Below are 14,063 nucleotides of genomic sequence, written 5' to 3'. Positions count from 1 at the left end.
GGGGCAGATTTGGTCAGGACTTCGTATCCTCATCAATCTTGTCATGGGGTCCAGGCGCCAACCAGTCTGGTTATTTAAAAGAGCCCCCAGCACTAACTGGTCAATGCTAGCTTTGTCTTTCTCTTAACCAGTCAGTATTCGGCCACAGAGACCAAGGTCCCACACAGAGTCCTCACATCCCAGGGTCAAATCACCAAATCCAGAGCCATAAGTCACCAATCCTGGCGCCAGTAAGGCTACAATGAGAACTTTTTATGGCCCAAACGAACGGAAGAATTTGTCAATATGAGGTTTTTTTTTAAAAGAATGATTGATTCAGAGATGGCACAACTCAGTGCTCTGTCAAGATATCAGCAGATGTTGCCGGACCCCCACAACATTCCTGACCCCTCCCCCGTTAGGACCTCTGAAGGACCAAACCAGAGTTTCTCTGCTCTTTAAACCAGAAAACTGAGATTTTTCCTATAACAATACATAAAATCATCCAGAACAGCTTTCGATGGACTTCTAATCAAACATCATGCAACTACATAATCCTGTATTGTTTCTGTCACTTATATGCATGTTTAATAAGATTATATCCCAAGTAAGTGCTTTAATGGTTGTAACTGTTAGATGTTTGAATGAAAGTGTGTTGTGTTTCATATCAGTATGATCGTATGCTCGTGATTCAAAAGATGGCTTTTTTTCAAATCTGTGTAAAATGTTTCGTATTCTTATAATAGTAACGATGTCTAAACTGTGGCCTCTGTACTCTCTGCTAGAGCTTGGATAGTAAGGATAGTAACGCATGATTTACGATGAGACAAATAAAGCCAGTGTCTAATTGGTCCGATCTCTTCAGGAGGTGGGACAAACTTTTGAGTTTAAAATCTTAGACCCGAAACAAAGCTCTCTCTCTATCTCTGTGCTCTCTATCTCTGTGCTCTCGCTCTCTGTTCTTTCTCAAGAAACCCTCTGCTATCACTCTCAAGAAAGTGAGCAGAACAAAATGCAGTGGGAGATGAAGATCTAAATCAGACTAGTGACCATGTAACAGACGAGCAGACCAACCCAAATTAAGATCAGATGGGTTAGATTCATTTCCAGTCATCTTACTACTCTCATCTCAATTTTCTTTCTTTTCTGAGTTTTCCTTTCTTTTCCGATTGAAAGTCTCGGTTTTAAGTTAAGTTTTGCTGCAAAGTTTCGGTCCACGATTCACGGCTGCAACGCACGCTTTCAACTTCAAAGACTTTCATTCACCCGCCAGCCCACCACGTGACTGGCCGCCCCATCTCTCCAAGCACGAGGAGAGCCAACAAACGAACGAGGGAAACCCCCTTTGACGCTGACCAAAGGAATTCCCAAAAGACAAGCAAGTAACCTCCAGACTAAAAGCTGAACTGGTGTATTGATATAAATTTAATAACCTGTCTAAGAAACGATAGAAGGGTTCATTAATGATTGATGGTTCATTCCAGGTCATGTCTTATAAGTGCATATAGAATCTTGAGATTTCATCATCTCACTCATCATCTCACTCTTTCCTTCTGCAACTCGTATGAATGTGCGTGTGTTTGTGTTAGATATTAGTTTTATGTGTTAGTATATAATCAATAAAGTATTGTTTGTATTTGAAAAGAGAAGTATTACTCGTGTTATGTGCTTACGAATTTATTGTCTTGAACTTCGATCTAAGTTACCTATGCTTTTACTCTTGATTATTTCTTAATTTATTGTTAGCTGGGGATTATTCTTTCTTGGCCAGGAAGATATTATATTTCCTAGAGTTAATAATTGTTTATGTTTTCTGTTCATTGGATGAACTGATAAAATGATCATACTATTGATTCTGCTACAGTAAATTCTGAAAATAATTAAAATATTAAAGGAGCTGTATGTAAGAAATCTATTTCAATTAATCATAAAATGGCCCTGATGTGTCACTAGACATTAAGAAATCATGTTCATTTCAAATACTTATATCACTGACAACAGTAGTACGGCCAGGATATTGTCATTTAAAAAGTGGACTTGCAGCCCTCAACTGATGTTGATGTTGTCATTTTGTGTTTTGGCCTGACGCGCCACCCTCCACCTATCTACCAATCACGAAGGCAGTAGTGTTTCGGGATCCGGGTTGCCAGCTTTGCTCTAACCTACTCTAGTCGGATAAAAATGTCTAACGTTACTAAAACCTCGTTATAATTCAGAAATTCGTCGTGACAAAGTCCGAAATAAAACCAGAATTTGTATAGGAGATGCTTTTGAAAGATGGAGACGGCTGAAAACGGAGAAGAATTTGAACACAGACGCCAACGTTGCTAATTTCTCCAGGACAGGTAAGATTCATCTAACTTATGCTTGGACTTGTACTTGATGTCAATGGACATTTCATATATTCATGACAGTCGAAGAAAGTTATGCATGTTCGTGCAAAGTAACGTAACGTTAGCTCACATGGACGTATGCTAACATTAGCAATGCATAGGAGCCCGTTTCTCTGTCATTATGCTTAGACGCTGAGGAAAACAACATTAGCACGCCCATTATGGCAATTTGAAACGTAATTGAGACAGAAGCCTAACTTTACCTCAGAAAAAATGATTCGACATTCGTTCTTCACGTATATCGTGGACTAAGTTACACATGCTGCAAGTTGACCTGTATTTCACATCACATATTTAAGCGTGTTAATGGACGTGTGCTGCAGGGTAAGTAAAAAAATACAGCTGGTCACTTTCACTTATAGCATCAGCTAAATGAATAGCTGTATCTTTGATATTGGTTACACATAGTGACATGGGCTTGTGCTTGTACTTACATTAATGACAGATACATAACGTTACAAGTTAGACTTACAGCTACTGTTCTGTCTGTCACATACGAGCATAACGTTACATCTTTACGATTATACTGTCACATACGAGCATACATCTTTACGATACTGTCACATACGAGCATAAATCTTTACGATTATATTTAACTAATGACAATTAGTACATTTTTTAAATACATAATTACTTATCAAAATATCTCTCATGAAGCATAAACATAATTAACAGAAAAAACTTACTGTGTACGTCTCGTCGGAAGCTCATTGAAGCAGCCTACGTTTCTGCTGAATTCAGCTTATCTGGCAACCTCGAGTCAGGGGGGAGGGGGAGGGGATACACCGCTCTATAGTATTTTTAAATTGATTGCAGTACCAGTTTTGGCCACAATCCTACATACAGTTCCTTTAATTATTGATCATAATCCATTATGAATAATGATTAATTATATTTATACGGGCGTATAAACGCTACATCACACACAACACTTACGTTTTGTTGGAGTTTCAATACTCGCCAAAGAGTAATCGTGATCCATGATGTACACAACAGCTATAACCACCACTTCCGCATTTGTCCACGTGATATTGCGGAAACCGAGGATAGCGCGGATATTGCGTCATTGACAGGCGACTTTTTTTTTCCGGGACGGACCATTATTTAAAATTGGAATTTCTCTGAAATTAAAAATCTTTGTGGACTTTTGGGATATTGTAAGTACACAACTGCAGGAAATATATATCACTGTGCAAGTGATTTTTGGATATTTTATTAGAAAAATCGTACATATTGTATCTTTAAGTGTTTGAGAAAACATCTTTCTGCACAGGGAACCCATCGGGCCCAGGAGTCTTACCATTCTGCATACTCTGGATTGCTAGCACTATCTCCTCTGTGGAAAGCGGTAATTCTAGCTCTTCTCTCATTGCATCCATTATTGTAGGTATGGGCAAAGGATTTTAAATATTTTTAGCTGACTTTTCCTTCAACTGAAGCGCAAGAAGTTTACTTGGCTTGTCACCATACTCAAAAAATGCATGTTTAGTCTTCAGCAATAACTTTTCAGCCTGATTAGGTGATCATATTAAAATCAGATTGAAATTTGAGTGTCTTTTTGTACATTTTAGGATCTAGAGAAGCTGCATAAGCTGAATCGAGCCAAAGAAGAATTTCAGCGAGGAACTCAGACCTTAGAGATGCGATTTCCTCATGAATTGTTGTGGTAAGCATCTCTTTTAAGTCAGCCTCTGATTACAGCATAGTTGATTATTTTAAAACCATTCACCTCAGTATCTCCAGCTGACAGTTAGGACTCTTCAGTCCATCAGAAAGAAGCTTCACTCCAGAATCCTGCAGGTCATTGTTACTCAGGTCCAGCTCTCTCAGAAAGGAGTTTGAGGATTGTAGAGCTGATGATAAACTCTCACAGGACTGAGCTGTGAGATTACAGCTGTGTAGCCTGTGTAGAGAACAAAACAAAGAGCAGTAGTAATGCTTATTAGCGTTTATAATCTGTAGCTTGAAAAAACCTTTAACTGTAGTGAATTAAGCCAAGCTAAAAACAATTATTTCTTCATAAAACATCAAACCAGCATTTATTTTCACACACAATACATTTATTAATTTTTCTGAACATTCTAGGCCAGCAAGTCACTCATTTAAAATGAAGGCAATTACAAAAGACTAACAGTGTTTATAAATGAATGTAAAGGAGAATCTTACAGTGCTCTTCTGGTGTTTTTGATCACTGTTAGTAGTCTCATCAGTGCTTCATCAGATCTTGTGTATTTCTGCAGTTCAAACTTTTCCTGAGTCTCTTCTGACATGAGGAGCACAAACACCAGACCAGACCACTGAGCAGAGGAGAGATTCTGTGCTGAAAGATTTCCTGAGCTCAGATTCTTCTGGATTTCCTCCACAAAGTCATCTTTCAGTTCACTCAAACAGTGGAAGAGATTGATGGTCCTCTCTACTGATTCCTCCTTCTCTATTTTCTTTTTGATATAGTTAACAGTGTTTTTCATGTCCCCTGTTTTCTGTTCCAGTCCTGGCAGTAATCGCTTCAGGTCACTCTGATTGGACTCCAGACCCAGGAGGAACCGGAGGAAAAGGTCCAGGTGTCCGTTCTCACTCTGTAAAGCTTTCTTGACTGTAGCATTATGAAGCTTAAACAGTGGCTTTTTGGACAGTTCCCATGTCAGTTTTTCTCTCCAGGATTGAAGAAATAGGTCAGCTTTCTCATCTTTGCCCATCATAAACACATAAAGAGCAGCAAGGAATTCCTGTACGCTGAGATGTATGAAGCTGTAAACATTTCTTGTTGAATCCTTTTCCTCCTGAAACATTTGAGTGCATAACCCAGAGTACAACGACCCTTCACTGACATCTAGTCCACATTCCTCAAGATCTTCTTTGTAGAAAATCAGGTTTCCTTTCTCCAGCTGTTGAAAGGCCAGTTTCCCAAGCTTCAGAATAATCTGTTCAAAAGACACTGCATTGGAATTAGGTTCAGACTCATCACAGTATTTTTCTTCCATCTGTTTTTTCTGAGAAATTAAGAAGCTTGTGTACATCCCTGTGAGAGTTGTGGGAGTTTTGTCATTGTTTTCTCGAGCCAGTAGAGGCTGAAGAACAATAAGAGAGATCCAGCAGAAGACGGGGATGTGGCACATGATGTACAGACTCCTGGATTTCTTGATGTGACTGATGAGGTTTCCAGCAATCTCAGGACTGCTGTTATTTTTGAAGTATTGCTCTTTCTGCTCATCGTTAAATCCTCGCACCTCTGTTACTTGATCAATGTAGTTTCGGGGTATCAGACTGGCTGCTGCTGGTCTGGAGGTGATCCAGATGAGAGCAGAGGAAACCAGGTGTCTCTTAAAAAGGTTTATTATTATCTTACTCACTGTTGTTTTTTTGTGAACATCTGTAAATCTACCACGCTCTTTAAACCTCAAAGGGAAGCGACATTCATCCAGCCCATCAAAAATGAATAAGACTTTGCCATCACCTTTAGGAAGAGAAGGCAGTTCTTTAGGATCACTAACGAAGTGTTCGTGAAGCAGTTCCATGAGACTGCAGTTCTCTGTAATCAGGTTTAGCTCACGGAATGGCAGAGGAAAAATTAAGGTTATTTCCTGATTTTCTTTTCCTTCAACCCAGTCAAGGATGAATTTATTGACAGAGACAGTTTTTCCCACTCCTGCGATCCCCATCGTCAGTACTTTTTTGTTTCGTTTAAACATGTCATTACACTTGATTGCCGTCTCCTTGGCAGTCAGTCGGTTGTGATTTGATTCGATCTGTATCACCTCATGGTCGTTCACTCTTCCTCCAGTCTCATTCTCCACCACATATAAATCATTGTAAATATCGTTCAGGTATTCTCGATGACCCGTCTGTGAATTACCAACTAATATCCGCTCGTAGTCCTGTTTTAATTTGTCCTTCAGTCTGCGGCTGGTCTCTGTGTAATCATGAAGAGTAACTTGACTGTCTGCAGTTGAGCCTTTAAGAAAGAGGGGAAAAGACAGCAAAAAGTAAGTGATTGTGTTTTTCATAAATTCCTGCTTCGACTATATTCAAATGAATCACACTCTTTCTGATTATGCTGAAGTTGCAACATAGAAATGCCTTGATTAAAACTTGAAGCAAATGGAATTGGATTTATCGGATTGTCACTATTGGACTCAGATCAACTTAAAGAAATAGTTCTTTCAAAAGTTGTTTCAAACCTGTATGAATGTTTATATTTTTTCTACTATGGAAGTCAATGGGGCCCATCAACTATTTGGTTACCAAAATACCTTCCTTTGTGTTCAGCAGAAGAAAGAAATGCATACAGGTTTGAAACCACTTGAGGGTGAGTAAATGACAGAATTTTCCTTTTCAAGTAAACTATTCCTTTAAGGCCACACTGACCAAAATTATTACACGATTTTTGATCAAACCACTGACATCTAGTACACCAAAAAAGACATGAGTCTGTATTAGGGTTAGGTTGGGGTTATTGCAATGACCCTGCATATGTAGAAATTGCTTGTAGAAGTTTTAATCCAGGGTTTAAGACTCTTGTAAACCATTTAACCATTCGTAAAAAATGACTAGCGAGTCTGTTCTAATAAATGTACTTGTATAAGATCTGCTGCTGTTCTTCTTGGCCCTGTAATTGTTGCTTTCTGTTATATTTTCGCTTGTTTCCATGTACAGACAGGTATGATTTACCCCTGATCTCTTCTGAATGAGCTCCAACAGCGGCGGATGTATTCATATTGCCTTCAGCCTGACTTGAGTGTGTGGGAGAGAGAGGATCACTCACTGGGAAACATAAGTCACACAAACACATCAGCAGAGCAAAAAGCAAAGTTTAGGTCAAAACATTACATTGGTGAACAATCAATCACATTACAGTCACAGTGAACTAAATGTTACTTTGCTTGTGATTGTTCTCCAGCTGCTCAGCCAGAAGATTCTGGTTCATCTTCCTCAGGATCTTCACCATGTTCTTCACAGCTTCTTCTGGTCCAAAACAAGCTACCATCTTATCCACTGTGTCTAAGATATCTGCATTCTTCATATCAGACTTTTTTATACACTCATGATCATTCTCTAAGCACCACTGAAACTCCTTTAGATCATCTTCTCTCAGGTCCTTCAGCGAGTTCTTGAGCAGCTCTTTAACAGACGCCATCGCCCTTCACAGATTCACAGCTGCAGGATAAAAAGAAAAAGATCTGAAGAAGTTTCACTCTTAACATGTTGACATAAGCGCTCAAATGTTATTTGGATTATGAAATGAAGCTCCGATCAGATCAGGACTCTCATCCAAACTCATCTGTTAAAGGGGTCCTATAATCTTATTTCTCAGCAGCTAATCACTCTCTCTCACTCATATCCAAGGAAAATCATCAACTCTATCATCCTTTATGTGGCAGGATAGGTGATGTTGCCCTCCAATTGGCCCTGGTTAAGTGTGGCTTTGGCAGACCAATGAGGTGGAAGCAGCCGCAATATTTAAGGACCCTTATTTTGACGGGTGTACAGGTCCTCGTAAGTCTGGGTTCTTCCGTTCCCGGCATTCTCGTTTCCGTTCTCGTTTCTTCTGAGGTATGTTGACACTTTCTCTGACGGTGTAATGATGTGAATAGCTCTAGTAATATGCTCTATTTATAGTTTAGTTAGAGCGGGTCTGGTGGTGCTGGCATTGTGGCAAGTTTTGTGGCGGAGTTCAATTTCAGGTATGTTGATATTTGCACTAAATTTTGAACGCTTGCATTTGGGGTATTTATGATGTTATGTTCATCAGTAATAACATGTTAGTAACAACACAACATGTTCCCGGCAACATTTTCTTTTTTTAATATGTTTTGCACACGTGCATCTGTGCTTCTGGTTTAGAGCTTGGTTATTCTGGCGGGTCGCTTGGACTGCTAGCATACGAGCATTGCGTCCACCAGGCTGCCTACCAGTTTTATTTTTCTTTGTTTACAAGTATAGTTCAGTTTGTTTCTTTTTGTTTGCGCTGGGTTGTTTTCAATATTATTTTTTGTGTGATTTTGGTTTCTTTTGTTTTTAATTAATTATGTTTTGTGTTTTTTGGGGGGTTTTTTTCTGTTGATGTGGTTTTGATCTATTTTGCATAATGTATTTTTATTAGCGTTTATTTCCCTTCATCCCTTGTCTTGTTATTCTGGTGCCACGTAGGCACTGACTATCTGCCTTTGCTGCAGAGGATGCCGTCAGCGGGGCCTGAGTATTATAGCCGCCTAACATTGAGTCTGTAAACTTTACTTTGGTTCTTTCGTTTTCATTATTTAGAGTCATTTTCTTGTTTTTTTGTTAATGTGTCTCTTTTTCTTTTTTTCTCCAGGAGCCAGTGATGACTGGTGTGGAACAGGGGAGGCTAGCTGCTTCATTCGGTAGTGTGTGCTTAAGCGTGTGCTGACAAAACTTCCTTATGGTGTGGGCGCGTGGAGTCTGATTTGTGGTGACTTGAGGTGGGTTTGGACGATCCCCTGAGTTGCAGCCGGCCTGCCCTGTTCCCACTAAGCCTGGCCCTGGAGAATTATTCCTGTCATGTTGAGAGATTCCTGAGAGCGAGAGTATATACTGCTTCTCACGTTATTTCTGTCCCCAAATGGTAAAACTTACCTGTGTGTTCTTATTGGGAGTTATTTCCCTGGTGCTCCACCAGCGTGGCGTAGTCGGATTAATTTAATAATGATTCACTTTTCCCTCCACTTGAGTACTGTCACATTTACATGTGTTTAAGCAACTAACCGTAACCCGTTTCGACCTAAACTGCCAGTATAAAAATGCCTTATGTCCTCTATCAACCTGAGAGTTTGACTGGGAAAGTCAGGGAAGAGCAGAAGCAGGAGAGAAAGCAATGATGATAATAAAAAAGAGCAGAGTTTATTGAATAATCTTAGTTGCGTACATTTCAATGCTTAGACTTCATCTAGATGTTACACTTTGCCTGACCAGTACAATTCTAACAAGTGTTATTATATCGCGAAAAACATTGGAAAATGACTGCTTCACAACATCGTCCTGTGACGCTAAAAACCTTGAAATGGAGACATTCTCTCATCTCTAACTCATGAAGACAAACATCCCGTCAAACCACACAATCATGAGATTAAACAACAATAGCAAGCACTGCAAGAGCAGGGAAATAAGTTTAAAAAAAGAAATATAAAATAAAATAAATAAATAATAATTAAATAATTAAATTACAAAAAAAAATTGTAAATGTAAATCCAATAATATAAATAAATGATAAATCAAATGACAACTAAATAAATAACTAATGATTATAAATGATCATGAAATCAAGGATAAAAGGAAATAAAATAAAACAACAATGTTGCTTAAAGTAAAACACAGGTTGTTATCGAAACTCTTAGATCCTTCATTCCTCCTCTTAATCATATATGAAAACACTGGATTACATAGACTGATTAAATGCAAGCAATGATCATGATAAAAACATACTCTGAAAAGCTTGTGTGATCAGGTCATACTCTTCCTTCTACATGCTCTTTAACAGAACAGGTCTTCTCTGTCGTACCGCATACCAGCGACCAGCGTCAGTTGAGGGTGTGTGTCTGACGTTGGATGAAAGCCTTACGACAGTCGAATGTCTCACAAAACAAACCAATGTACAAGAGTCAGATGAGAATCACTCCTGAAACTGTAACTAATAAAGGTGCTTTCAAATGATTCCACAGTGGCCCTGTGACGCCCTGAAGTTGCGTTTGTGCTGTTTAAAGCAAATTTTCTTTGTAAAATAGAAAAAGTGTGCGCTGAGTTAAGCGTTTGTAACTATTCTCTTTTCTTTTTCAATTTATTGTTTTATTTTCTTTATCCATTTTCACAGACTTGTAATTTGTACCCCGATTATTGCTTTGCAGAGGTGAAAAGTAACGAATTACATTTTCGAATGTAGAATACAGTTTAGCTGAATTCTGTACTGCTCTTCCAGTGTTGTCTGGGATATATGAACATGTAACAGTTGCATGTTCCTCCCTGGGAGGCTAACAGAATATCAAGAGCCATTCAATTTAGTAAAACAAGCTTCCTCACAGTGTTGCCAGATTGGGCGGGTTCCCACTTCCCACCCAATTGGGCGGTTTTGAATGTGATTGTGCGGGGTAAAAAAAGTCTTCTGCAATGTCAGCAACAGAACTAAGTACAGTTTTTGCTGTGTCCTCAAACACCAAAGGTGGCCTCATGTAGTGCCTGTACTTCAGTTTCAGAGATTAAATTCTCGATCTATGTCATGATTAAAAGATGTTTTACATTATCCTCTCCTCTGACATTACTCACATTGCCAGTAATAGAAGCCAAATAACATCCTTAAAATCCCTTACAAAGGAATAGATAAGCTTTGTTACCACAAACAAAGTGTGTGTCATTAGAACAACAAGTGTTTTGATTTCTCATTGTTAGAAGAGTTTTGTCACATCTGGAAAATGTACACATCTGGCTTAGACTTGCTCACTACATTCTTCCCTTCAAGGCACCAGGAAGAATTAACTTATTCCCTTCAGATTTCACATTAAGACAAACTAATATCTATAATCAGTACTGTTATATACAGTCAAATGCCATGAACTATAATGTTAATGAGAATACTTGCCAATTATAAAACATTCTTGAGGAATAATTATCCCAGTTCTTGCTATTTTAGACCTAGCTGTAAACTGGAAGTTACTAACATTATTAATAAACTTAAATGCTCTCACACAGCTGGTGCTGATGGAATCTGTAGCATGATCCTTATAGCCATAGTGAATGAAATATCTGAGCCACTCGCCTATATAATTAATTTATCATTACAGCATGGCATAGTTCCTAAACAAATTAAGGTGGCAAAGATAATACCAATATACAAATCTGGTGACAAAAGTGATTTTCAAAACTATAGACCCATATCAATCCTCCCAACGTTGTCTAAAGTATTTGAAAGGGTGGTTTATTCACGACTTGTAGATTACTTAAATAAACATAACATACTAGAATCTTCACAATATGGCTTTAGGAAGAATAGCAGCACAAGTATGGCTATTTTAGATCTTGTTGAAAAAATAAATGATGCTTTTGAAAGGAAAGAGGCCGGTATTGGGATCTTTCTCGACCTTTCGAAAGCATTTGACACGATTGATTTTCAGATTTTGCTTGGAAAACTGTCGCACTACGGGGTCAGGGGTGTGGCTCTCCAGTGGTTCAGGGATTATGTTTATGGAAGACGGCAATATGTAAACTTAAATGGTATTGACTCTGGATTGCAAAATATAGTATTTGGGGTTCCCCAGGGATCTATTCTGGGGCCTCTCTTGTTCATTGTTTACATTAACGATTTTGTACATTGTTCCAGTGATGTTCATAAAATACTCTTCGCTGATGACACAAATCTGTTTGTATCCCACAAATACTTGAATCATCTTGAAAAACTCTTAAATGATAGACTAGCAGAAATAGACACCTGGTTTAAATGTAACAAACTATCGCTAAATATTAGTAAAACCTTTTATATTGTTTTTCGATCAAGTAGTCAATGTACATTAATTTAAACATAGATGGTAAAGCTATTCAAAGAGTGGATGCAATAAAATTTCTTGGAATACATATAGATCAGTTCATAAACTTTAAGGAACATATTAATGAGTTAGTTAAAAAACTGTCTAAAATTGTGGGCTTGTTCTTTAAAGTGAGACATGTGCTTCCATTAGACGTGCTCTTGTCTCTGTATAGGACACTGTTTGAGCCTCATTTGACTTATTGTAATATTATTTGGAATAATACTTACCCTACTTATACTGAGAAACTCTTGATATTACAAAAGAAAGCTATAAGAGCTATTACATGGTCCACACGAAACTCTCATACAAATGCTCTCTTCCATAGACATGGCCTATTAAAGCTTCCTGAAAGTAATTTTTATCATAATGCATGTACAATGTACAATGTTGTCAACAGGTTAAACATCAGATTGTGTGAGCTCATTCCACTATATACACCTTCTCACACATACCACACTAGACAAAAGTTGCTCTTAAAAGGTAAATGTAGGAACCGAACAGGTGCTAGGTTTAGTTTATGTTATGTGGGGTGGTGTGGCGCAATGGATAAGACACATGCCTTTGGTGTGAGAGACCCGGGTTCGAATCCACTGTGAGACACCAATGTGTCCCTGAGCAAGACACTTAACCCCTAGTTGCTCCGGAGGCGTGCGACCTCTGACATATATAGCAATTGTAAGTCGCTTTGGATAAAAGCGTCAGCTAAATGAATAAATGTAAATGTAAATGTTATAGTGGTCCACAATTATGGAATGAGCTGGATACTAATTTAAAACAATCTGTTTCATTATTTATATTTAAAAAGAAATTAAAGCAACAACTACTGGAGAGATATAAACCCGAGGGATTTACGGCTGAGAGCTAAACCCCTTTCTCTTAGTACAAGGATCAATTCAAATTGAGGTACAAAAGTACAGTGACTGTCATTTCTCTTCTTTCTGTCTTTTTTTTTTTCTCTCTCTTTTTTCTTCTTCTTTTTTTTGTCTGCTTAAGGTAACTGAATTCTAAACACCCATAATTTAAAGAATGGTTGTCCTGGCATCTAAAGTTGGACCAGTTATATAATCCTTGCCAGGTGGGTGGGGTGGTGTTGGTGGTGGGATGGACCCCTATTTATAAGCTATTGCTTTTTGGGAGTTCATTTTTTCACAATAGAACACAATTATTTTTTTTATTTTTTTTTCAGAACAGCTGTTGGTCAAGTTACCTTGAATTGTGGTGTGTACTAGTTGTAGCTGCAGTTGAAATGTAATGTGTTCATAATTCATAATCTGCATCATAATTGTTTGAAACTCAAGTTATTTGTATTGTGATGACTGATATATTATCATATTTTGTGTGGGTAAAGTGTGTAGTCCTTGGCTGCTGGAAAAGTAATATATTTTGTAACTTGTTTTTTGTGATTGCTACCCCCAACAACTTTCTGATGTAGCAACAAATGCAATGTGTGAAATTGTGGAAATTGTGGAAATAAACAAGAAACAAACAAGAAACTTGCTGTAGTGACATACACTGCTCGTGAACAGCAGTTTGTTGTTCCAGGAATAATCAGCCACATTATAGACACATCTGTAAGCATTTGATTTTGTCAATAGTTCAAAATTCAGCATTTAGCACAAGTTTCATCCTGAAATTTCCAAAAGTCATTGTGAAAATCAATTTATTTACCACCTCATATTCTCTGTTTTAAATTTTTCCCTTTTACACTTTTGCCATTTGTTGTCTAAACATTAAGGCAGTCTATGCTCTAGTACTGTTACTCTAAACGAGTTATCTGACAGGTTTATCATTTTGATACTAGAAATAGTTGATTTCTTCGATGATGCATCATACTGCAGTAGTTAAGCAGTGAGTAATGTTGTATGGGAAACATAGTTTAGATTGTTGAATGGCAGGGCTGTCCATCACCAAATTACACAAACATCTCATTAAAATGTCTACAAAACCACAAAACTGATGTGAGATCAGGTAAAAACCATAAACACTGGTTCACTGAGATCATCCATTATCAGCGAACCATTGAAATTTCGAAACATTTGGAAACAGTTGTGACGTAACAAAGCCTTTTTTTCTTTTTTTTTTACCAAATTCACGTGACGAAAGCGGCCAGCACTAGTGAAGACAAACATTTGATTGAACAAGATCCAAACTGGAGTATAAA

At 38.0% G+C, this 14,063-nt stretch overlaps 1 protein-coding gene across 1 annotated transcript in view; it reads right to left on the bottom strand.

Annotated features, from left to right (window-relative positions):
* Positions 1-14,063, bottom strand: part of LOC311289698 (NACHT, LRR and PYD domains-containing protein 3-like) — a 71,825-nt gene that overhangs the window by 54,481 nt on the left and 3,281 nt on the right. The window contains exons 2-5 of the mRNA XM_084407922.1: positions 7,248-7,526; positions 7,041-7,133; positions 4,539-6,324; positions 4,102-4,275 (exon numbers count right to left, since the gene is read on the bottom strand). Of these exons, the coding sequence (XP_084264048.1) occupies positions 4,102-4,275; positions 4,539-6,324; positions 7,041-7,133; positions 7,248-7,506 (2,312 nt within the window). The 5' untranslated portion in view covers positions 7,507-7,526. The remainder of the gene's footprint in view (positions 1-4,101; positions 4,276-4,538; positions 6,325-7,040; positions 7,134-7,247; positions 7,527-14,063) is intronic.

The sequence above is a fragment of the Rutilus rutilus genome, assembly GCF_951802725.1.
Source record: "Rutilus rutilus genome assembly, chromosome: 4".
NCBI classification, from domain to species: Eukaryota; Metazoa; Chordata; class Actinopteri; order Cypriniformes; family Leuciscidae; genus Rutilus; species Rutilus rutilus.
Note: the sequence above shows the minus strand (reverse complement) of the source record. Positions and strands in the feature narration are given on the sequence as shown.